We start from the raw sequence: 26598 nt of genomic DNA on the forward strand, positions 1-26598 counted from the left end.
CTGGCACTAAAGGGGGCAGGAAGGCCCTTCGCTGCCCCAGCACCCTACACCAGACTGGCAACCAGGCACAGCTGCTCCTCACACTGAGAAAAGGCCCATTCTGAACCCCGCCAGCCAGYACATAAATGTTAAGAGGAATTCCACAGTAGTAAATTAGTTATTTGCAAAGGAAGCCTACAGCAGTTTAGTCTCGTTTCTGTTAATTTAAGGTGTATGTGCCTCAYGCATGGAAACGTCTCCCGCTTAAACGCATTGTGATTACTCCTGAGTGTCACATTAGGTGCAGCACCGCAAAGCTGCTTCATGAATAATGCAGCAAGGACACAAGTTATCACATCCTGCTCTCCGCAGAAACTGCGGGTTAAAGAGCATTTGCAGCATCTCAATTTAAACTGTTCTCAGATAAAGTGGATTATGGAAAGTTTAGCCTTCTCTCAACTGACAACTCAATGGCCTGTGTCTCGTACCTCAGCAAATACAAACATTTGCCTTRGTAAATGGGCTTTGACATCTTGCAGTTTTATGAACTTAAGCATCTCTCCCTGTATGTTTTGGCTGAAAGATGGGAAACAGAGAACTTCATTTTTACACCGCTTGCCCTTGGTTCCCTTTCCTGGCGTGGCCCAAGGCACATGAAGAAAGCGGCAAYGCCGTCCCGACGAGGGCAGCTGCGCAGGGCCGGCCTGGCCGCCCCGCTCGCAGCCTCCAGTCGCTGTTTCCTCAGGCCGGCCTGGTGACTTCAGCTGCCTGCCACCTACGGGCACGGGGCTGCCCCGTCCATCCACTTCTAACAGTTACCTCAGCAGAGCACRTGGCCAGACATGAGCGCATCAAAAGAATCTTAAGGCGCTTAATTTAAATGCAGCAATAAATTCAACTCCACTCACAGCATTAGTGAAGAAAGACTGAGACCAAGACTCAGATTTTAGTGACCTGCATTTTAATGCGCTGAAGACAAAAACCTTCCGAGAGCTTCATTTAGCAAGTGTTAGCTTAGAAAAGCAGGAGACGGCTTCAAGCACAGCTTCATTTAGCAAGTGTTAGCTTAGAAAAGCAGGAGACGGCTTCAAGCACACGCCTCAGTCTGCACCTTTGCCTACCGAATTATGCTGCCTGCTTCACAGAAAGTAAAATCACAGCCTGGTTGAGGTTGGAAGGGACATCTAGAGACCAGCTTGTCCAGCCCCCTGCTCAAGCAGGGGCACCTGGTGCATTTGGGCACATCTTTGGCATGTGCAAAGAGAAAATAACTATGTGATRCCAATCTGCCACATGGGCGATAAAATGGTTCTCCTTGGTAACACAAAGGAAGATTATCATCATCGAAATGGCCGCCTCCTCACTATGGGTATTACTAGTTAGACACGTCTGGATACTCCTAAGCTTCCCATAAACTGAGCAACTGTCAAACTCCTGTAACAGAAGTTATCTAAATCACTTGCCAAACATGGAGAAATTCCCAAACTAACACAGCCCAAGATAATGTGCTGTGGCATGCTGATAGGAAAAACAAATATTAAGTGGCACACACAGATCAAAGATGTGACAGGCCTTCTGAGAGAGCTTCATGAAGATGCAGAGATTAGTAAGTATGATATTACTGTAATGCTAAAAATATATAAAAGTGGTCAAATAACATTGTGTCTTGACCCAGTACTTTCCTCTAGCTGGAATATTTTTAAGACAACTTAACTTCAAACTATTTGTTAAATACAGAGCACAATGCAACAGAGGTATAATCTAGTTAAGGATACATTTTGTGCACATAAATGAAGACAGAATTTGGCACAAAAAAMCATGCAATGATGCACTCAATAATACAGAATTAAGGCATCCTTACAGACCACAGAAATAGTCGCTGCCAAAATTTAACTGACCTGATTTCTCCTGTGCTAACAGTAATGAACATTATTCACTACTGCATCAGAGAAAGAGCTGCCCACAGGGCAAGTGGAACTCTGCAGTAAAATGACCTTTTCTGTCAGCCAAAAATTTATAGCAAAAATTTGTTATAATGCATTTTTAGCCATCAGAGCTGATACTTTAAAAATAAAGAACAGACACTSTTACTATTCATCTTACGAAATAAATAAGAAGGTAAAAACTGTCCATACTAAATTTCAATCAATGACTGAATTTGACTACTGTCTTAAGAGAAATGATGTACTGATTTAAGGTTTTCCAGTTAGTGTCAGAGCTCTGCACCCAAGTATGCATATACCTCAGTCACCCAAAAAAGACTATTTTCTGAATGCACACAAACAGGAGTAGTATTTTGAAGGTCATAGCAGCCTAGATATTCCATTAACCCAAGGCTGAGTGATTAAAAGGTACACCACTGCTGGCATATGGAACGGTGAGTCCTAATCACATCGTTTCAAATTAAATAAAGCTGAGTTGTTTTATATCACAAGTTATTGCTCTAGTCTTCATGTCAAGCCCAAAAGGCAGACAGCATTTTCATGTACTGTAATGGAGGCGAGGCACAGTGACTTTAACCACTGAGCCACAAACCATGCAGGGAGTCATGGGAAACGTCACTTGACACCAACAGCCATTCTTCAAAATGAAAATTATCAAGAGGGGTTTTTTTTCCCCCTTCAAGAGTAGCAGACAACATTATTCCATCCTAAGCTGTCACTTTCATTAAAATGACTGATCATTGGTATGACTGATGAACTGGACTTCCGAAAGACTTCTCTGACCAGTATTATTACAGTAGTCAAAATGTTGTATCTTCAAACACAAGGAACACTGAAAGTGGTTGCTCAAGGATGTTACCATAACTCATGTTCTAAGATTTAATCCAGATTCTCCTTCCCTATCTACAGATAAAGAAGCTCAGATCATTCATAAAAAGACTAGTCAAAATCCTAACAGTTTTAAGATATTCTAATTAAAAAAAAAAACTGATATATATATATATATTTTATATATATAAACTAAATCCATGATGATTGCTATCTTATAGATTGCAGATATCAGGCACAGTTCGTTTATCTGAATAAGCTTCTGCTGTTAAAAAGATCAAGAAATGAATGGGGGAAAGAAGAAATGTATAATCTTACCGGAATCTCAGCTTTCACGTGGGCCTGCAATTTCGCTCTCATTTCTTTTTCATTGAATTTGGCACTTCTTTTTACATAGACTCCTCCATGCTAACAAAACAGATCAACAAATAAATATTTTAAACCCAGAATATTTGATAAAAGAACAAACACGACCGCAGTGACAAGACATTTATGACTCATGCTGCAAATTTCCCACAAAACATTTTACCCTGGGATCAAAACACTTAAAACGTGTATAAGTTGACAAGGTCTGTTTATATGAAGATGATATCTACAGAAAATATCAGAAGACATCTAAATGTCTTGATTAAAGATGTTAAATAATTTACTGTAAGACAGCACTGTAACTAACCCCAGGGATCCATTCCTGAAAACAGACGAACAGTTTTGCTTCTCCCCGGTACCACTTGCAGATCAAGAGAATTCACGTCAGTGAAGTTACCCAGACACAAGTATTTACCGCAGGGATTAAGGCAAAAACTGCACATACGCATACAAACCTTAGGAGTAGCCCAGAAGTAACYAGCACGGGTCATGCAAACAATTTCATACGGCTTTTTTTTTAAAAAAAAAGAATCAAATGCTTAATATGGAAGTGTTAAATACCAAGACACAGAAACACAAACTCTTTAGAAGGTTAAAGATTTCATAAGCTACTTCTGCTGAAAAATTCTAAATAAACACAATAAAAATTGGCCCATTTTCTAGAAAGATTCCACACAACTTAATCACAAAAACTTCAGTTAAAGCACTATGGCAAAGTACCCACAGAGGAAGAARATTAGAAAGAAATAAAACCTGTCTCATCATTTACCTTTTTCCCATCACTTTATTTCATYTACAGTGTATTTGCAATGGGACAATAAACCAACATGCTGATGAACAAGATGAATTACTGACACAATGAGTTATGACAACAGTAAAACAAAACAACAGAAAAAAAAATACACTAGATAGCTTTCATTTGAAAGCATTTGATTTTTAAAGGACTTAATTTTCAGGTATTTTCAAACTTATTTCCAATAATACCTCTTTTATACCCTTCTAGCCTACCTGTTAGCTCTGGGTTTTAATAGATAATTTCTGYCCACTTGTAGTTTTATAAGCTTGACTGAAACTAGTAAGGGCTGACCCTCAGTCTTAGGGAAGRCTACAGCCTGTTAGAGAAATCCAGGTGTTGCGGTGTGTGTACGAGGGGAGAGCGCAGCTCACTCGCACCGTATGTGGGCAGGAACAAAGTCTCAGGGTTATAATGCACGAGAAAAGAGCTGTGCATTATTCTTTCACTTTCTGTTTTTACTATCCAGAAAGCTGGTTGTGCAGGTGCTTCACTAATGTCAAATTACGACTGTCAAATTATTATTAACTTCCCATTAAATATTCTCTCTTAACATTATTGCCTGTGATTCCCTTCTAAGGTGAAGCAGTCAGTTGCTGCGACCAGCTGGGCTGACAGGGATGGTGAGGACAAAAAGTCAGCAGAGAGGAAAAACCCCAGCCCATCCAGCCTGGCCTTTGCAAGTGGCATCATCATATCAGCAACATCTCAGGAGATTTTACCAGTTACAGGGAAATAATGTCACAAGCAGAAAAAAATTCCAACAACTGTGCAGCAAACAGCCACGTGTTAACTATACACTTCACATTTAACGCTGCTTTTAAGACCTGACACCACTGAAGAGAAGTTTTAGTCTGCAGTGTGACACTCATTGCAGCTGCCCACAAGAAGGGCAAACTTAGCTTGGTATGGAAAGTAGTGAATCCTCTATACACGGCTTGGATGTAATTTGTAAACCTGTGTTTTGTGTGCACTCTACTAGGCCAAACTTTCAATTAGGTCATCCTTTATTAATCAAATTACCAAACAACTGCAGTAAACCGGGAATGGGCTGAACTAACTTATCCTTTTTTCAAATGGTGAACACGGGGGAATCCCAGTTACTGTCATACAGTTTGCTTGGGATAGCACAAAGCCACAGGTAGTTTTGCTTCGCCCATCTCAGACTTCTTCAGGCTTAAAAATAGGCCTGTATTTCTCAGTAGGAAAACAGATACTTTATACAAGAACAGATGAGCTGCATACTGTAAGATCACCAATCACTGCATAAAAACTAAATACATACTGTCGGCTCCTGAAGTGCACAGAAACGCCAAGGGGAAAAATGCCACACGAGCTGAATAGCTGGCTAAAATTCATTGACAACCAAAAGGGAATACAAGCTGAATAATTTTAAAGACAAAGGTATACTTCCTACATTAAAATGACAGGCAAAGTTGGGGATGTCAAAAGTATTTTCCAAAATTATATCCCAACCTCACCGTGTGGTGTAGGAGCTAGTGGCATTTTGGGGGAGAAAGATACGACAAAAAAAAAAAAAAAAAATTAGATCCACCCAAAAATAATACAGACAGTTTTATGAAGAAAAATATTTCTGGTTGATAAATCAAACCTGGAACACAACAGGTTAATTTACGTGGCTCTTTTCCTTTTTACCATTAGAGAGATGCTTCCAATGAAGAATTTGTTAGTTATGCAACTGTATATAGCTCAAATTCCCCAATTTGTATTGCATTTCCTTTTCAGTAAGAGATCAAATGTATGAATGCTTTTCAAAACAGGTTTCTGGAAGTACTGTTTTTAAGATTTTAATTTTTTTCCGCTGTACTTTAAAAGCCTCTCTCTTAGTCAACAATGGATGATGTTTACCAATATACTTCCTTTGTGCCTGAATTTCGCTCTCCTGGACATCCAGACCACGTTTATTTCCAAACAGGATGTTTACCAGAGGTAGGGAATATGAATTCCGTGAGCATGCCGTAATTACGCGGCACTGGAAACTTTTAGTGGAGTGTAAGTGACATCACTGACAGAACATCAACAGGAAGGGCAGGAAGTGTTTTATGTTTTTGCACTGTTTGGTGTGATAAAAACAATAAAAATACCTATTAGCTTGCGCTATAGTCCTGCTGCATCCCGTCTCAGTAATTCAAACACATATGCATCACCATTGTCAGTAAGCTGCCTTTCATTTGTGTCACTGAGTTATTCACACACACATATATATGTATATATTTATATAGTCATTTAATTKTTTTCATATTTATTTCATATCTATTCCTCACTACTTCCTATAGTACTATTAGGTTTTGAGGAAGCCAAAGCTGAACAGATTTTAATTTAATACATGTGATTTGTTTAAAAACATAAGACTACGTTCACATTAATTTCCACAGGAACCTTCTTTTAACAGTCAGTTTCGTAGGCAGGAAACTGAACAACGGATATTCCAGATAGCAATAATAATTTTCCAAAATCTTGGAAAAAAAAATGTGGACACCTAGCGATAGTGGATAGAATAGATATCTTGCCTGTATTTTAATTAAAGATGACTTATAGTACCACCAATTTAATGACTACAGTAAGGTTATTTCCATGCATCAGCCTGCTCACGTTCTGYTGTGGAACACAAATGCAGAGAGCCAGAATCATCAGTGGGCAGGTGTCAGTCAACAGACCAGTCCACTGCCACCCAACGGGCACCCTCACTGAGGCACTTTGCACTCTGTACTAACTTAGGGGACAGGGAGAGCAAATCCTCATTAAGAAACAAAGAAAACACCAGTGTTTTTCCCATTTTCCCTGTGGTATATCCCTTTTTAAATCCAGGAGATAACACGGCAGTTTCAGAAGCTTGCTTGATGGCAAGCAACCTTACTCCAGGCTAGTTTTACAGTCTGCTGGCTAGGGCGATCTCCTGGAAAACATTGTCATCCTCAGGCTRAAAGTAACATTGAACTTGGATCTTCCAGTATCTTGGAGAATACTCTTAACAATTTTCATATTGTACAGAAAGCAGGAACCACAGCCATCACAGATGGCTTTAAGTAAAACAGTGGGACAGTTCACTCCCTAAAAATTGACAGTTTAGGTGAGACCACCCAAGTCTCTGTGCCTCAGTCCAATTTCACAGAATGGGTGAGGTTGGAAGGGACCTCTACAGATCATCAAGTCCAACCCCCTTGGACACCCAGCAGGGACACCCAGCAGGGGCRCAGGGCGGCATCCACGTGGGTTTTGAAGACCTCCAGAGAAGGTGACTCCACATCCTCCCTGGGCAGTCTGTTCCAGGGCTCTGTCACCCTCACAATTCTTCCATATGTTTTTCCTCATATGGAGATGGAATTTCCTGTGTTTTAAATTGTACCCATTACCCCTTATCCCGTCACTGGTAACCACTGAGTTTGGCCTCATCCTCCCTAAATTCTCCCCTCAGGTATTTGTAGATGTTGATCAGATCCCCTCTCAGTATTCTCCAGGCTAAACAGGCTCAGCTYACTTAGTCTTTCCTCATACAATAGGTGCTCCAGTCCCTTMATCATCTTTGYCACTCTACGCTGGATCCTCTCTAGAAGTTCTAGAATTTAGGCATCTGTTTCMAAGCTAAGGCAAGACCTGATTGCTGGGAAAGGCCCCTGTTTAATGAATATCCTATTCTTTAGCATCCCAAATTAGACAGTTCAAAGATATGTGACAAATCTTTGACATATGTTTGCTCTCTAAACATAATCTAACTCATGTCATTGTCTTAGAATCCCATTTTAAAGTACAGTTTCAAAATGAAACAAGATAGTTGTGGCCTTCTGCAAGAATAGGGCTCTCTTGTCTCCTTCACTATTCCCACCAGTGGTCTCATGTCCAAGCCTTTTCTCTTTCCTCAGGTTGTGCTCTCAGACTAAAAGGAACAAGAGGAACATAATGTAGGTTTACAGTGTTCTGGTTTAACTGAAGTCCAAAGCAAAACCATCAGCACTTTCATGAAGACTGAGTTTCTGCTGTTTCTCCTCTGCACTATCCTAGGGTCCAATTTTCCTCTTTTCATTTTGTGCTGAAAAGTAATGACTAAAAAATGAAGTATACCAGAGCAGTGAGTAGAATGACCAGTGAGTAGGAGGTGGGGGGCAGGAGGAAAGCTTTGGTTATACTTTTTGCTAAGGGGACATTTGAACAAAGTATTAGAATATTCAGAAACTTTTTCTAACATAGATTCTGCACTTCTGCACAGATCTAGTAATAGATATTCTGTTCATATAAAATATTACTTTAGAAAAGTAAACCGATTCTTTAATAACTAAAGGAAACATCTAATTACACTGACTGAAGCAAGCTGTTTTCATGCTCAAAAAAGAGTGGGCTCAGAACTGTACCTTGAAAAGGTGTCTTATAACTATAAGCAATGAGGTAAAAGTGTGACACACAAATAGACAGGAAAAAACAAATAGACTTACCTGTGAAAAATACCACCCGTACAATGGGAGCCATTTTAACCCGTCTTTTAAAACATATCGAACGTGGCCAATTGCATTCTGCCTCATTGCCAACATGTCTGCAATAATCCAATCAACTGCAGAGACAAAAGTCCAAAATGTTCAGTTAAATCAGCTTTCAACTGCCACAGATAGCATAAACCATACCTTTTGTACATGCAAGTATCAGTAAAGGCTTCTGAATGAAAATGCCTGATGTGAAGCTCATGAGAGCAAGACTGAAAAGAGATCGAGTAAACTGGCAAGCAGATCAAGAATGTGTAAGAACAAATGGAAAAATGAAGGGAAGGAACTTTCTGAATCAAGGTGATTAATACTTTTTTTTTTTTTTTTTTTTTTTTTAATGAATAGCTCTCATTTAGTCCAATTTTAAATGCTGCAGTACTAGCTTTCCTAGGAGAAGTTTTCAGCACTGCAAAGTTCTATTATAAGACAAATTTTTAGATAAATTATTTTGATTTCAATAATAGTGTTCTTTAGAGGGCATGTTACCATTTGCTGTGTACATAACTCAAATTTATTAGATAGAGAAAATTCTGGAAAGTATTATAAAGCAGCTTTGGATACTGTTTCATTCTTACTTTCTCCTACTGCTGAAATTTTCCATCATACATGTTTGAAATAGTTGTTCCTAACACTCGGCTGTGCATCATGGAAGTTATAAATTTTGCTAAAATGGTGTTTCAGGATCTATTTTCCTATCAGTGCTTCCTCAAATAACCCAAAATGTGGAACAACAGCTCATGAGGATAACCTTATTTTAACAGGTAAAATACCACAGAGCCTGGTTTCCACTTTGCTTGATGTAGTACAAGCTTCATTTGGTATATAACCAAGTCCACAGAGACTGCCACTAATCTGCTTTACTTTGGACAGACCTGTCCGTAGTCTAACCCATAATTAATTTCAGGCATCTGGTAAAACATCCTTAAGATATATTGCAGTGTTCCCCATGGAGTTAATGAAGAGCGAGAGGCGCCTCTGAAATCCTACAAATGGAAATTACACCCACCAGACAGGCCTTGGGGCCCAGTCTCCCCGGACACTTCCTGAATCCTTGGCCTAATTAGGATACTTTGGAGACACTACCTGGTTTAAGAGTCACCATAAAAATTAATGGCAAATAATGTTAGGAGTGTACACAGGAACTTTGCCATGGGTATGGCTAGAGAAAGAAAGGAAAAATTCTTTCCCTCCTCTGTGCAGTTTCTGGTTCTAGCAAGTGCACAGAGTTCATATTCACGCCTTGAGCTTCTTGCCTGCTCGTTTGGATCTAGATGTGGCATCATGAGTCCTCCTTGCAAAAAAATGCACTGCACGGGTAAGTATTTAACACAATGAGTCTCCAATGGAGATGCTATCTCCATTGGTAGGTCCTTTGGWATATTCTCCATTTACCTAGTCACTACTGCAGCCATCCTTCGCCATCTTTTTTTTTTTAATTTTTTTTAAACTTAACTCAGTTGACAAAGCACACAGAAAAACATTACATTAAGACTCTAGATCTGAGATTATTACATAAAATAGTTAATCCCTCTTCCTCCTTTGAAAAAMTCAGCAGATATTGCTAATTAATTTCAAGCCAGGCCCAGGTCTGATTCTCACTGTGGAGACGTTCAGTAAAAATCACAGAAATCTAAGAAACAGCAGACATTTAAGAAAGGGAAGTAATTTCAACTGTTTTTCTAGACTTTAACTAAATAATGAGATGGGAAAGAAGAATGAGTTATGGCTAAATCCAGACAGCCTCTGGAGGTTGCATTTGGTACAGAAGGAGCCAAGTTTGCCTGCAGTCCTGAAAGTCGAGGGTAAGACACGCTACAGAAACAGGTAGTCAATYCATCTTTACAAATGAACTGGGATATATGCATCATTCTCGGGTCTCCAGGTACTCACTGACCAAACACAAGTCTTAAAAACACATTTAAAAAAAGTGATTATAAAATGTTATAATGATCTTGACTGCCTCTTACTACTATAACTGCAGCCATCACATTTCTATTAACAGTAACAAGATTTTTAAGCATTCTTAGCTTTGACTCATACAGAGAAGGAGATGAGATTAAGTGCTTTGGCATTTCATGCATCTTTCATTACAAGTGTAGCAAGAAGAGCCAAAGCCAAACTTCTATTAAATAAATACTAGAGATGAACCTAAAGCATTGTAGCTATTTCCCTTCTAAGCTCATAACTGTACAATGAGCTGAAATATCCATAGGAAAAACTGTTTTTAATCTAAGAGAGCATATAAGCAAAAAACAATACAAACCTGTACACTGATGGTTTGATAAATATAATATATTTTCTTTATTTTTTGGCAAATCCCCATAGATTATTACCTAAAAAAAAGAAATGTAATATTACTTTATTATTTACATTCATTGCATTATTCAGTAATGAGATTCAGTAAGGTAGGTATTTATCAGGAAAGCTGCCAACAAGTTAGTACCATTAACTCAAATGTCCTCTATATCAGTACTCCTCATGCATACAATCTCATTATCAACAAAGCAGTAAAAATTAATTAGGACATAAGAAAGTCAATCTGTTCTATCTCCACCCTGTAACTTGATCCATGGAAGCAGACCTATACCCACAAGATACCCACTTAATGTAACTAAAAGGGRCCATGAAAAATAATCCTAAAAAAATGTATCATTTAAAAATATCTAAAAAATAATCATTTAACTCTGTATCTGGTGTGCACAAGATGTTTCAGACAGACACTATTAGCTTAGTTAAATCTAAAACTACATAAATCTAAARCTACATTAGATCAAGAGCAGAATCTCCACTATTTATCATAATTTTAACTTTAAAACTAGAAATGCACATGTTTAGGAAGGTTCTTTACATTGGTCTTCAACTTCTAAGAGCAGCTTTTGTGCTGCCTTTCTCCMTTACACTGCAGCACCCTGTGTAACTTGCAATTTTTTCTTTTACCGCAGTAATTATCTGCTAGAGGAACAACCTTTTGAGAGCACGATTACAAAGCAAGATTCAGAAGCAGTAATCCARATCAGCTTTTAAAGTGGATTAATTCAATTAGGTATTATTTCAAACGTACAATGAGAAAGTGAATTAAGCCACTTCAATCGTGAACTGAACAATCCATAAAGCATCTTCACTATAAAAACTGTTCTTGGGCTATTTTGGCTTAGTTTTCCTAAACTGTCTAGGCCGCATTCCCTGCTATTCCCCTAATACCAACAGGCTGTATCCCTTGTTTCCAGAAGTTAGCTGAGTTAAACACACCTTCTTTGAAATGAAAGATCACCAGAACATCACAAAACAGAAACCCACAAATCTATTTGGAAGTTTTACCAACTTACTATAATCACGCTCCCAGTCTGATTTATTTGGAGATTTTAATCAGTAAAATATTTATTATTTATAGATCTTGATTTAAATTGTTTACTGTGACTAGTCTCATATTGATCCTTACTGAATGTCCCTATGAGCATCCCTCTGAAAAATCTGCCAACCCGTTAGTTTATCCGCTACATTGAATGGATAATTTTTTGTATTGTTATACTGTACAAATATCCTACAAAACRGCTACATGTCAAATTTTCTATTCAAGACAAGAAGCTGAATATTGACAAAATGAATTATTCACTAAATACGAAAAATGGGAGATCATCCAATATACACTGAAGAGAACATTACTTTTTTCTTTTCTTCTTCCAAAAAGAGAATACACAATAAATTTTAGCTAAAAATATGTGTAACAAGACAGCTGATAAGTATATTCTAAACAGTTATCAAGAAATTCTAATGTGATTTTGAAAGGGTATAAGAGTACTTTTCTCACTGAAGTTCAATCAGGACTTAAAACCTTCCTGCTGACACTCCAGCAATCACAGGCTACTAAGTGCAAAGCAGCAGCCAGAGGATGTGACTTTGCGGTTCAGTTACAGAAATCCTTCAGGAGTAAAAAATAATCTTCCCATAGTCACTTATGGAGTTAAAACTGGATTTTTCTCTAGCTATTCTCTAGTYATTTCTCTAGCTAAAGTGTATTTCCCTAGCACTGTTACTCTCTATCTCTGCAATCCTGTTTTCTGCGTGACTACCATCCAGCTTCTGGCCAAGATCATTTTAGAGAAAGTCATCGGTTGCACTGGGCTTTTTCCCTAGAACTGTACAGAAGGTATTAAATGTTATCATAAAAGATTAGAAAATAAGAACAAGAAGAAAACAAACCTGCACGTGACCTTGTTAGAGTCCACACAGCAAGGAAACAAAGCTTGAAATATGTGGTTTACAATTTTTATTTCTAACTCCTACTCCTCCACTATAAAGTAAAAAACCTTGGCAAAGCCATATCTATGATTCAAAGCATTCCTTTGTGACTACTGCATTATTAAAAATGAATGTAAAGGATGATTCCCCTAAAAAAGCCATATATGATTATATGCCAAATAGAACAGTAAATCTCTGCTGCCTTTTATTTCAACAAGATTGGATCTAGTTCATTTTTTAATCTCAGCAAATTAGATTCYCGGTGTTATCAGAAATAGAATTCTGTGCACAAGAGCTTGCCMAAAACGCCCATACAGGTATGGCACYGTTTCATTTTTTTTTAATTTTCTGTTTATGATGAAACATGTAGCCACACTCCAGTAAAAAGCAAAAGGAAGATATATTCTTAATTAGTCTTACTAAAGACAAAAAGGATAATTTATTCCAAAGCAAAGGACGAAAAAATAGGAAAGTTTGCTTTGTTCATTCAACAGTCAGAAGGACAATAATCCTTTAGTGTCATTTTGAGGACAAGATGGCTCAGTCTAAGAGGATGTAACAGCTTTAACTACAGCCCCATTTGTTTCAGCACTGCCTATTTCAGTCATTTCTACAGAAGACTTACACAGCTGCTCTTTTGCCTTAGATGAACTATTCAARTATTAGGCATTCACAGCTAGGAACTGAGAGCTTGAAGCTGTATTTTACTGCTAGCATTACACCAAAAGTGGCACCTTCCCATCTTTATTCTTTAGAGGTTTCTTCAGATTTTGCTATTGGGGCACTGCAGAGCCACAGGAGACAGGGGCTTGGCTTCGGCTTTGGCTTTGCCTTTCTCGAAGTGTTCACAGATCTTCCACAGCACAGGGCTAAGGGCGGAAAGACTCGAGCCCTGCAGAAGTGTCAYCCCTTTTCATTAGCGCAGCTCCAGAATACTGATTTAAAAAGCAATTTGTAAGGATTGCTCTTCCAGCATACTGACACGAGCAACAGCTGAGACTCAAACGAATGTGAGAATCCCCACTCATYGGAGGTGGTGTTCAGCTACAGCACRTTAGGAATTCTTGGGATAAGGATGAATGTAAATTCATAAAGTTTGAAGAACTCCTCAGCCTGTGGGTAAGCGGAGAATGGGTCCCCTCAGGACAGGCTTTCAGTTTCTGCCAAGTGCAAGCTTTTAGGTGAACTAGAGCATCTAACGTTAACAGCTGCAGAAGGAAGGCACACAACACTGTTTTTCAAGGTGTTTGGAAAACTTCAGASTCGCTGCTGCTGCTGCTTGTTGCCACTGAACTCCCTGTCACTCTCCATGTAATATGAAGCATTTTATCCATAGCTCTACAGGCACCACAGCTTACACACATCGTTCCAAAGTGCTAGTTTGAAAGACTAAGGAGATTAATGCATTAATTACTGCACTTCCTGTCACAATAAAGCAATGGGAACCTAGGCATTGGAATAGGTGCTGTTTCATTAAAATAAACCAATGAAATATCTACTCACCATGAAGTCAAGAAAACAAGTTAAAAGGAAGAGCAAAAGARCAAGTCAGAACAGAAGCCTTAAGCAGAAAATTGGGGGAAAACACATTGCAAACGTAACTTGTGCCCAGAACACAGACCTGTGCTTTTAGCCCTGCTTTGGTTGTTTCACAGCCCATTCCACGATAACAGCTGCTGTTCATAGAGGCCTTTGCCACCTCTTTACCTAGCGCCGTGGTCCAACTCGATTCCCCAGAGGAATGAGGATGCTCACGGATGCAGCAGGGCCAGGGAACGCGTGGGAAGGGGGGTTCGTGTCTTCCTTGCACCAGGCTGCTCACGAGCGCGGTGGGCACAGGACGCTCCCCGGAGAGCCGAGGATGGAGGCAGCTCCGATTCACAGGCAGCGGTAACAGGTATCCTCGAGGAGGAGTTTGCTGACGCCTCAGGCTGAGCTGGGCACCCAAAGGGGCTCCAGGGGATCTGGTGACACCAGCCTCAGCAACAGCCTCTACTTCTTCCGCAGCAGCAAGTTCAACTTTTTCAAAAGTCGGGCTAACATGACGGGCTGCAAAGCTATGCACCACACGCAAGAACCTGGCAGCCACACACAGTAACTCACCGTCTGCATGAGATGCGACAAAAACAGGTTGGACTCCCCCCCGCCACCAATATCTTCTTTAGAAAAATCGTGCCTACTAAAGAAAGTGAAGTAAATCTTTGATTTATATCCTAGCTACAGCAGCTTAGTAAACAGGGCTAGGACAGAATAATTAAGCCTTGCAAGCAGGTCAACCAGCAACCACATCAGGTTCCTGGCCATGAGATCACATTAAAATGTCAGGTTGGTGACTGGTTCTGCAGCAGACTTGCAAGCACTGCAGGTTCCTCTCCTTCGGCAGCACAGCTGCTGATGCGTGGTAATAACCTGGGCCATCTTATCTTATGTCCTACCTCATGCCCATCCCATGCCACCCTAGCGCACGCTGTCTTGGTTCTTCAGATTTCTCAACCCTTCTCCTTTCCCTTTTCAAAGGAACCTGCTGTGAACTGCAGAACAACACCCCCCTCTTTGCTATTACYTCAGCAGCAGAGTTCTGTGCAGTTTTGTACAGAAAAACAAGAAGTGGAGCACTATGGTGAGGAGAAATGCCAGCTTCAAGCACAGAGGCACCAACAAGRAGAAGGAGGAAAAATAAAAGCAGAGGTACAGCGATAGCAGGAGAAATTCAAGGCACCAATGCTTCACTTGTAAACAACCTTACAAAGTTTGTATTTTGAGCTGCGCTATCCTCAAAACACCAAATTGTCTGTTTTTGCCATCTCCCCACAACTAACATATAATTTGCATTGCATGTTCTTGAGGACAAGAGTTTCTTTGTTATCTGCAAGGCGCGAACTTATTCAAGTGAGTGCTATCCAAAGATCCATTGCTCATCTTTTCAGTAAGAAGTCTGGAAATAACTTTGTGGTCRAAAGGTGGAGTTTACATCAAGGAACCTTGAAAGCAACTTCCAGACCTGACTTCTGATATCAGAGYACAGCCCTGGGCAGGCCGGGCTCTGCAGCACTGCGGCTCTGGCACAGGATCTGTTACGAACGCATTTAAGGTGAAATGCTTCTTTCTACGGGGAATAGTTCAGATTCTGCCTTCTTCTGAAAACCTGCCTGATGGCACCACCAGTCCTTCAAGCTTATAAAGAAGGTACCTCCCACCACAGGACCAGCCTTCCCCGTTGGACAAGCAGTTGGCTCATGAATGGACACAACCGGGAGCTTTACACTCCAGAGCTGACAAATCTCTCCTAGCTTTTCTGGTGCCCTGCCATAAGCACTTTGTGGTGCTTATTTTTCTTTAGGGTTAAGATAGGGAAGCATGTGTATTCCAGTTGAACAGACAGAGTTTTCATTTGTGCAGTGTATAAGAATACAAATGTCCTGCGAATCACTGAACAGGAGTGTTAGTTTTCCATCAACTTACTGTTCTTAAAATTCTTGGTAAGCAATACCTAAACTCAAGCTGATGCATCAGAATGAAAGGTTAAATGAAATGAAAGAAGAAATTTCAGTGTTTTAGTTTAGCTGTTTTTTTCTCTCAAAAGTAAACTTTTCCTTGCCAATTTAAAATAAGATTTTTCCTAAAAGTACCTGTAAGCTACCTACAGTTTTTACATAATGGTTTACCAGCAGTGTTATTAGCAGTGTTATCTCAAATCATTCAGTCAGCAAAAAGACTGACTGCTCAATACATAATAGCACAAATATAAGAATTGCTGCTCAGATTCCATACCATCAAAATATAACCCAGTGCATTTTACTGGAGCAGGTAGATCACTCAGATATTCTACAGCTTTGTATTTTACTGGGGTTTCAGGGGGAAAATCACTGCCAAGAGACCGAGCTCTAGGGAACTCTAAAGAGGTTCCTATATATAATTCAAAAGCCTAAGTGTTGTTTAAGGTTAAGTTAAACAGAGAGAGAAGTTAGCCGAGATATTCATTTAGAACACGTAATGATTGCAGCAGGCTAAACAAGTCCATGGACTTTGTGCTTCTGAATGCTCTCCATAAGAGTTAATCTAAAAACAGAGAAAACAAAAACCCCACAAACCACAAAAAAAGCTGTAAAAAGGAGCAGACACTTGTTGCTGGATGAGTATCATTTAACTGGACTATTTTTGTTTTCAGTTCCCATCTGGATCTTTTACAGACTGCACAGAGGMCTGAGATGTTAGGGACTTAATCCTAATTAATAATCCTAGTGCAGCACTGCCCACCTTTTTCTACAGGCCTCCCAAGGCTTTAAACAGAGATTTAGAGCAGAACACTATTAAAAAAACAAAACAAAACAAACAAAAAAACCCCACCACATAGGCCTAACACTACCCACTGAGCGTGTGTTTCTGCAGTATCTCATTCACGAGAGAATTCAGGTGGTGAACAGAGTTTGGAGAGGGGCACATGGAGCACAGGAGATGGCGGGAATGGCCACAATATGTGGGATGTCTGACTTGCACAAAGGCTGATACAGAGAGGGTAACTTATCGTAGTCACAGGTACCGCACATTGAGGTGATTTCAATTAGTTTAAACTTACTGGTTTAAAATGATCCAATGCCCCCCAGACTAGATTCAAGGGAAGCCCTGCAGGGGCTGGGCAGGGAGCRTAATCCTGACTACACGGCCTCCCACCCACCCATGCGGGAGGAGCTCAGAGCAGGGGGACCCTGCACAGGGACAGGGGGGGACCCTGCACAGGGGGATCCGGTGGCCTCCTCCTCGGAGCACGGTCACCGGCAGCCAGGCCTGGGAAGGCTCCACATGTGCATGCAAATCCCAAACCCCGTCCTGCCGTACTGCTCCCCTCCCAGAGGTTAGAGGGTAATTCTGTGCACAGGGGATTCGTGTTTCTAAAAATATAGGCTGAAACCATCTTTATCCTTTGTCCGCAGCAGGCAGCAGCTACGTGAACGTAGGGAGGCCCCAGTCCTTCTGGCACACGTTCAATACTTCTTGATGGTACTTCAAGGGTTGASGAGCTTCACTGATAGATCCTGATCAGGGTTACATATAGTTTAACATCTAGCTAAGGAGGCAAGGAAACTGGAGAAATCAGTGTGTTTAAAGCCACTGGGAGCCTTTAACAAAAAAGGCAGAATTTAAGGATTTCAAGGTTGGTGACAGAGAGAAAGCAGAAGTATTAACGGTGGCTTCAGACTCTGCCAGCTAAATTCTGCATGAATCCTATTTTCAGTGTCTAAATCCTTTATTGGATCTTTCTGTAAACAATTGGCTTTTGATCACAAGGCAGTTCTGTGACACAGACCCCACTGCAATGCACAACTGCAACCCATGTTCATATAGTAAAGGTATACAATAGCTAAATTACTTTTACCATAAATTGCCATTAGCTGCACTTCTTTTATGTATTTCAAATACATACAGCACACGTGAAAGGAGTTCTGTTTGTAAGCAGAGATTTCAGCTAGAGGTTTTCTTCTGAGGATTTTGCATTCAGATATAAAACCTGAACATGCCTTCCAGCCTTACAGCTGTAAGTTCTGAAACAGGAGAGCAAAACAGTCTCCCTTTTATCAATCTTTGGCGCTTCTGAAGGCGCCCATAGATATAGATGTATTTTTTCTTTCAAAGAGAAAGGAAAATGACCTACACTCTACGCAATTTTTATTTGCTTTGTTTCTTTCCCTTAGTGGAACGTACTCGGGTACTTCAGCCCACTAAAACACGTTCTGAAAGTCTTACCCTTTACATGCCTCACGTCAGGCACGTAACCTCCTCTAGCAGAGGAACTCCTCTAGCAGGAAACCTCCTCTAGTGATGGGTTTTGCTGTGTTYCTCAGGCCAGACTTCTTTGTGATCGGAATTTTGCTTCTAAATGTCAAGGACTCCAAAGAGGAGCTCACTGAATATTTTATCTGTAATACCCCTGCACGTGTTTCTATCAAGTACAAAGGGAACTGGTGCAAAGTTATCAGTGCGTCACTGTGCATTGGAAAGAGAAAGATTAAGAAGCCTCCTCTGCATTCTCCACTTGCGATTATGGAATAATCCCCCTTTCCCAAAGTGCCCCTATGCAGCATTTTCAACAACTACTCAGAACTCCGTGGACTCTCAGAAGCAAGGACACGGCTACACAGAAGAGAACAYCCTGGCAGCCAGCTGAGCCAGCTGCAGCAAAGCCGGCTCCAGACCCACTAAGCTCGACTCAACCTCGGGGAGCGACTCCTGGGAGCCCTCGATGCGTTTGCACGCCGTGCTCCACCAGCCTGCGCTCTGTTCACTCACGTAACAGGAACACGGGGGCCACGGGGCTCCTAAGCAGCCTTGGGATCCGGACCAGGCAAGGTCTTCGTGTTCTCATGAGGTTTTCACAAGCTCAAGAGGAAACGTCAACTGCAAACACCACCACACAGTTAAATGCCTTCCAAAATAGTTACTCGTCTCTTAGCATTTGGATACRTGCTCCAATGTAGAGATTCCACCTAAGCATGGGGAGCTAGTTTCAAATTTAAAATCACACTAGCACGAGCTGCTTCATTTCTTATGTCTGCACTGAACAGTGCACTACAGCAGGGAAAAAAAACAGATCCCATGTGACAAAAGTGAAATGAAGAAAAGAAGAAAGTATTTTCCCTTTTCTTATCCCAGACATCTTTACAGTGTAAATTCAAGTCGACAGAACAATGATTAAAGAAGAATAATCTTTTCTCTTGAAAAGTCATGCTTCTTTGTAATTGGAATGTCAAAATCCTTGACATTTGGGCCTACTTKATCTAACACGGCTAAGACACTGAGAAAAAGAATGTTACTTTGTAAATCTTAAGTAGATCACTTGAAATAATTAGAATAAAATGTTTAACTATGATGAGATTTTTCTTTTAGCAAGAGCAGAGTCTGAAAATACAGCACCAAGAGGAAAATAAACTTCTTTCTTAATGAGCATTTTTATGTAAAGGTTATAAGTGTATTATGTAATAGGAAGAAAAAGTCAAGTCAGGGCACAGTAGATTTCAAGGACCAGCATCTACCAAAACACCTAGGTGCAAAGATAGGAAAGCATAACCACCTCCTACTATATATACACAGCTTAGAAATATATGTAAATGCTTATCTTAAAATAATGTGATAAATTCTTGTCTTTCCAAATGTAGTAAACTATTCAGAACTGAATATTCTATAATTCTCGAGATACTCAAATTAAAACAAAAACTTTTATAATCATATTGCAAGCTTGTTAAATTTCATAACTAAATACTTGAAATGAGATTTTWAAAATGCTTTCAAATCAACTCTTTAAATCTTTAACTTTTTCTATCTGACACATACTTGACTTTTTAGGATTGCCTCAGATATATATTGTTACATTTTTAAAATAGCTACATATGTAAGTATTGAATTGCAGACTGCATTGCATAAGGGTAATAGAAAATTCAGATTCAGCTGTAATGGGTCAATTAAAAAAATACATATGCTAGGCAACTTTCCACAGAAAGCTTCTAATCTATTAATCCACTAAYATTCAACTACTAAAAATATTAAGAGATCTCAGTTTATGAGGTACTTTGTGTATTGGGGTAGAGGGGGTAGTAAGGACCAGCAGTGAATGCAGATTCTCCCCATACTAAATTCTTTCCAGACTGCCTTAGTGTCAGAAACTACAACATAACAAATTTTCAGCTGATACCCAAAATTAACACGAGCCGCAAGGGACTTCATCTGCATCTTTAGGGAGGCAGCCAAATACCAGCAACAATTAAGCAAGACTTATGCACATATATTTGATYAAATAACCCGAGGGTTATTAAGTACAACCTCCATGTACCTAATGTATCTATTTGTGCTACCTCACTCCAGAGTTAAACTTCAATGCCTGAGACGAGGCACCCATCCCAATTCGAAAGCAACGTCCCTCAGGATTAGCAGGCATCATTTAACTTCTGCTACAACTACACAGAGGACTTTGCTGTATGCTATAAAAGAGATGGCTTCCTGGAGACTGTATCTCCCCGAAATTTCTAAGCTTGGGTAAACTCTCTTCATTTATCTAGAGTGGTAGTGGAAAAACTTCCTTACGAAAAGCAAGAGCTTCTTTCATAATTTTACCACACAAAAATAAGATCAACTTCTCTGTTCTCCTACTATCTCTAATCTTAACATTGCTTCACAAAASAGCAAGATCAGTAGAGTAGTAAGAAGAGCTGCTGTTGCCCAACCATTTTCACTTCAAAATATGTCATTTAAGAGATGTGCTACAAGCAACACCCGGAGAGGGACTTGTGCTACCAAAACGCAAGTCCTTCAGGTCTTCAGCTTGCACCTAACCTTGGAGGTTTGTCTTGCCTTCAGCTCTCTGCATTCCAGATTGGTTCCTGCACCAACCCTGTTCTGTTCCACCCTTGACCTGCCCGGTCAGGTGCCCAATGGGGGAAGTGCTCACAGAAAACAAGTTCCCATTTACAAAGCCAGGTCCTGACAAGACACAATTATTGGCACTTTCTTTCCAAATACAACTGCAGACCAACRAAGGGCGCTGCCTCCTTTGAAGTTGATGGTTATATGGCACTTGTCTGGGAAACAGGTCCTCACCCCGAGGGGTGGCCACTCACATCTAAGGGCAGAACGTGGCTGCGAAGCAAACCTTGCCCCTGCTTTGATGCGGCCGGGCTGTCACACAGCAAGGCAAGGGCTGCCACGCTGGGGAGGGAGCCTGGAGCCTGAGAAAGGAGAAGCCATCTCACCAACCACCACCACAAGCACCTCCCTGAAATGGGGAACTGCAGCTTTGCCACTAAGCGTGTGCTGCCTGTTTCACTTCCCACATATGCCCTAGGGTCCTCCTGAATTGCCTTGGAGCTGCTCAGCAAAACAACATCCCAAGGATTAAGAGAGAGTTTGCAATAAAATAAAAAAAAAATAAAAAAACACTAGTCGGGCTAGGCTGCTACCTTGAGAATAAGCTCAAACACAGAACTTGGACTCTTAACACTCTTGACTCCTGTGGCACTCAGTATCTATCTCAATCCTCTGTCACTTGCCTCTCCTCACATATCTAGGAAGCCAAGACATTAAACCCAGCCCGGTTTCTACTTCGCAGGAAAGCTTAGCTAGAAGTCCGTCAGTGCAGGGTCTCAATAAAGTTTTAATCTGCTSTAGTTCTCCTGGCTAATTTTCATCCTTGGGAAGCACAGCAGTCCAAGCTTCAATACAAAGAGCACACTGYATTATTTCACAGTTACCTCATGTACTTTTAAAAATCTTAGAAATTAAAAGTTATTAGAACTATCGCAGCTTTGCTAAGCACCACTGAGGCAGTATCTGATTCTCACGGCCCTTCTGGAGTCCCGTAATGACCATGAAAATTAGAATATCATAATGTCTTTAATCAAAGTGCCACTTCCGATGACTGCTATTCAAAAGGAGGTGGGGGCAAAGAGAGCTGACACAAGCACCGAACAAAACCCCTGCACATCAATTCTGACATAGATTTTATTCAATTGTCAAAATCTTTCAGACGGAAAATGATCCTTTAGGAAGCAGTCCAAGTGATGATTTCTTTAATATTCCTTCAGTGCCACTCAATGCAAAATATCAGGCACAATTACAATACACACGCACAAAAATGAAGAACATTAAGTCCTCATCTGATCTGAAGTATGTGCACAAACACAATAGGCATTAATTTCATCAGTGACAGCAACTGGGATAAGACTGTGAGGGCCACAGAGAGATGACAGGATTCACCACATTGCATGAGGAGCCTTTTCAGCCCTTCAAACGCCCTAATCAGATGCACATTTGCAGTCATTTTCGTTTTCACCATTTTCCGTTTTCGCTCTTCGTTAAGATACAACTGTTTATTGTTTGCTGTGGGCTGTGTGCAATGCAAGTGTCCCACGTGTGCCGGAGCAGGGAGAAAGGCAGGGAGGCAGCCGCGCGGCTCCCACGCTGCCGTTCAGGAGCTCCGGGCCAGGCCGCTTGCAGCGCAAGTGGACAAGCGGGCTGCACGTCCCCCAGGGCACGGGAATCGCACCTGCTTGTGTCCRCAACCGCTCTGGCTCCTCGCTCATTAACTTTACATCCTGAGCTCTCCAAGGCTCCCTTTACATGCACTCACTTTACACAGAGGTAGAGCCTCTTGCTCTGTGTGTTTTTCTTGYCACAGGCCAGGTGGGAATCCCCATCATGTCTGCAGCAGAAGCCATGGGAAAGGAGTAGGGCTGTTCTCTGACCTGTAATATTATTGGAAAACCTAAAGAGTTACCATCTCAAATCTGTGTAGGCTGTGTAAAAACAGCCTTTTGGTGGAAAAAAAAGATAATAGGGAAAAAAAGAAAATGTGAAAATATCTCATGTGAAAAATGAGATTTTTTTCCTAGAGTTATATCCTCAGCCATTCTCCAGAATATGAACACTGAATAACTGCTCACAGAAACTGTAAGTCTAATTACTTGAGCTCTCCTCAACAGGAGGAGAACAGGAAGAGAGGCCTTGAATGAAGTAAATTTTTGTTTTAAAAAACTTGACTGAAATGTTCAAGTCAGTGGATTAAAAAAAAAAAAAGGAAAAAATTACTACCAAAAATGACCTAAATGTAGATTGTCTTTTGACTGAATGAAGTAATAGTGTATCTTGTTTGCTTTTCTTTTCCTGGGGACAAACTTTCTGTGTATCAACAACATTCTTTTTTCTCCCTCACAAACATATATACAAACAAGATACACTATTACTTCATTCAGTCAAAAGACAATCTACATTTAGGTCATTTTTGGTAGTAATTTTTGGTCAGTTCGCATTCCACTGACATTATCAGCAATTACAACAAGATTATGACTTTAAGATCACAGATAACAAATATTCACAGTAGTGTCAATGTTATCATAGKGAAAATCCAAAGTAATTTAGGCATAATTAGCCCAATCCTACTAAACAGGACACAAACTTAATTTTTCTTAYGTAGGCTAAGACGGTGGCAGCGCTAAGAACGAGTCACTAATGCTCTGATTTAGTAAATCACTTAAGCATCTGTGTAATCCCCATGACTTCAGTGAGGCTACGGGTTGTGTGCCAGTGCTCTGATGGATGAAGTTGTTGGCCCTCATATTTATCCTGTTCCAAATAAATAAACAAACAAACGGATTAAATGATAAAAGGCTTGAAAATTAAAAAAAAAAAATAGATAAAAAAAGCTAAATTCCTTCCTCCAATGACTATCATGACAAGGCCTCCTGGTAAGGCTCTACATTCATGAAATCACACAAGCTACTATTTTCTTACACAGGTTTTGGAACGATTGAGTTTAGTGATGATACCTTTGTACTCAGTCACCTGATCCATTAGGCCCATGGGAGGCCTTAAAGCAGCCAATTCAGCTGCTCTCAGGTGACCATCCCAGCCTCAAACATTGAGATTCATGCCTAACTTTCCACAGAGAGTTTCAAGTCAAACGAGTTCAGCATTTMCAAGAGTAGGCCCTAGAGGCCATCCCATATCTCCTCCTCAAATACATGTGGGATATTTTCCAGTTAAATAATACATGAGTCTTTAGGAGTCCTCCTAGCTCTCTACATATGCATCACATCTTCCATGCTTCTAATTAGCCTTCAGTCTAAGTTACTATTTTCCTTATCCTGTGACACATACCATACTGTTCTCTGGCTCTCTTCTTTGTTTCTATGACCCTTTATTTCATCCTCACCTATATTTTCTCCCTTTCCCCTAAGATCTGCTGTTACTGCAGTGACAAAGCATCTATACCTTGGAATTGTTCTAAGTGATCACCTGTACTATATTTTATTCCGATAAGTAGTTTTATCAATGGAACAAAAGGTCAACAGATTCCAGCTGCCCTGTCATTCTCCTCTCTGCATCTTTACGCAATAGGCATTTTTTTTGATAAAAGTGTTTATCAAAAATTCTAAGCAGTATCTATTCTGTGCACACTATTCATACAAAACCTGGATATTTTTATTACAGTTAGTTCCTTTTTAGCTCTCATTCTTGGAGCAGGTTAAGCCATTGCACAGTTACTTTAGCAGGTAATTACTGATGCTTTACTACATATCAAGATACCTGCATTAAAGATGCAAGGTAGGTACCAGCAATAAGTACTTAATCTGTGAACTGACTTTTTTTTTTTTTTAAAAACGGATATGGAACCAAATGGAAAAAAAAAAGTTAATGAATTTGGGCAAGATACATGGAGAAAGTTACAGGAATTATGAGTTAAACCAGWGAGCTACACACTGCTAGGAGGCCTGGCTCCTGAGCGCCAGCAGCTGACACTGGCTTCAGTCACACTTCTGCAGGCTCAGCAGCTCTGGAAGCGAGGCTAAAGCGCTGTGGGCACCTCTCAATTTAGTTAATTACTTTTAATGTAGAATTAAAAGTCTCTGTATTTAGCCTTCCTATTGCAAACTGATACRTGACTCCTTCAAACGTTTAATGCTTCCTAGGCTAAGTGTTAAATGAAGGGATACTACTTGAAATGAAATACACCCTTGGCAACACAGGAGAGGCCTCAAATTCCGGCATCTCAACATGAAAACTGGGATCCTAGAATTGGAGGTACCAAGAAMAATCACAACCCCTGCCTGTCCCTAAACACAAAGGCCCCAAACTGACAGCGGACGAACTGCAGGAAAACCGGCTAAGTGGCAGTTCAGAGGGCAGCACGTCCTGCCTTTATTTCAAACACCTCGCTGCTGCGCAGGGCGCCGCGAGCGCCCGCGTGCCGCGGCGGCGCCGGGCGCTTCACGTGCGCCCCGGCGGCTGCCACCGAGGCGCTGACAGCGCCCGCCTCGCGCCCCCCYCCCCCCCCCGCCCCGCGGCCCTGCTGACATCACCAACGGCCGCTCCGCAACGGCCGCCCCGCAACGGCCGCTCCGCAACGGCCGCCCGCGCGCGCCGCGCACCTGCACGCCCGTGTAGTTCTCGAAGAAGAAGAGCACCATGCTCTGGTAGAGGGTGTACAGGCGGTCGTCCACCTCGCGGTAGAGGCGCGCGGGCAGCAGCGCCGAGAGCAGGCGCCAGGCGCCCCAGGCCAGCACGTAGGTGGGCGCCGCGCCCATCATGACGGCGGCGGGCACCAAGTAGCGCATGGAGTACGTGTGCAGCACCAGCGACAGCAGCATCGTCCCGCCGGCCTCACCGCGGCGCCCACATGGGCGGCAGCGGGCGGCGCTCAGCGGGGGCCGGGCGGCGCGGCCGCCCGCATTGCGCGCGCCGCAGCGGCGGCGGTGGCGGGCGCGGCGAGGCGAGGCGGCCGGGCCGGGCGGGGACACGCGAGCAGCGGGCACCGGCTCACGGCTGCCGCGCGCTCTGCGCCCGCCGCCCCGGCCACATGCGGCCGCGGCGCCCTCCGCACCCTCAGCCCGTGGGCAGAGCAGGGACGGCTGCGTCGGGGCCTGCGCTGGAGGAAAAGGGGATTCGCGGCTTGTGTTCCGTCTGCCGCCGTCCCCCGCGGTGCCACAGAAGCTGCCTTTGCGCTTGGGCTCGTCCCGGGCTCTTAACTCTGCACCGGCGGCAGCCAGAGGCACCAAGGGCTGTGAGAGGCAACTGCAAGAAATCCTGCGGGAATGAGTTCTCTCGCGGTTCCCCCAAATCCTGCCCAGAGAGGAAATTTCTCAAATAAACCCTATATCTTTGAAGATAAAAACACTTGTTTTTAAAAAGGGCATTTTATCCTGAAACAGACCATAGCTGGCAGGAGCTCTTCCCGTTGCTACTGTTTACCTCCTGCTGAACTGCATTGTAAAGTGAGTCGAAGCTTTCAGCCTGGGTAGCTCAGCAAAATGAGCCTGGAGAAGAGGTGTTGCGGCAACACTAACCAGAGCAGCTGCTTGTCACACATTATGGCTGTTGTGTCCATAGCAGGACTAAAGTTCTCCGCTTTCTTCCTCTGCTCCCAAAAGGAGGAAGAAGCACTGCCAGTCTGGATMAGGCCGTACATACCTCCTCG

At 41.7% G+C, this 26598-nt stretch overlaps 1 protein-coding gene across 1 annotated transcript in view; it reads right to left on the minus strand.

The window, feature by feature from the left end:
* The window catches only part of AGPAT5 (1-acylglycerol-3-phosphate O-acyltransferase 5), a 52544-nt gene extending 26568 nt beyond the window's left edge, over nt 1–25976 (minus strand). Inside the window, exons 1-4 of the mRNA XM_026034275.1 lie at nt 25553–25976; nt 10666–10735; nt 8358–8473; nt 3069–3158 (exon numbers count right to left, since the gene is read on the minus strand). Of these exons, the coding sequence (XP_025890060.1) occupies nt 3069–3158; nt 8358–8473; nt 10666–10735; nt 25553–25771 (495 nt within the window). The 5' untranslated portion in view covers nt 25772–25976. The remainder of the gene's footprint in view (nt 1–3068; nt 3159–8357; nt 8474–10665; nt 10736–25552) is intronic.
* Nucleotides 25977–26598: the final 622 nt, after the last annotated feature.

This window comes from Nothoprocta perdicaria, unplaced genomic scaffold (genome assembly GCF_003342845.1).
Source record: "Nothoprocta perdicaria isolate Ctin4 unplaced genomic scaffold, notPer1 scaffold_141, whole genome shotgun sequence".
In the NCBI taxonomy this organism is placed as follows: domain Eukaryota; kingdom Metazoa; phylum Chordata; class Aves; order Tinamiformes; family Tinamidae; genus Nothoprocta; species Nothoprocta perdicaria.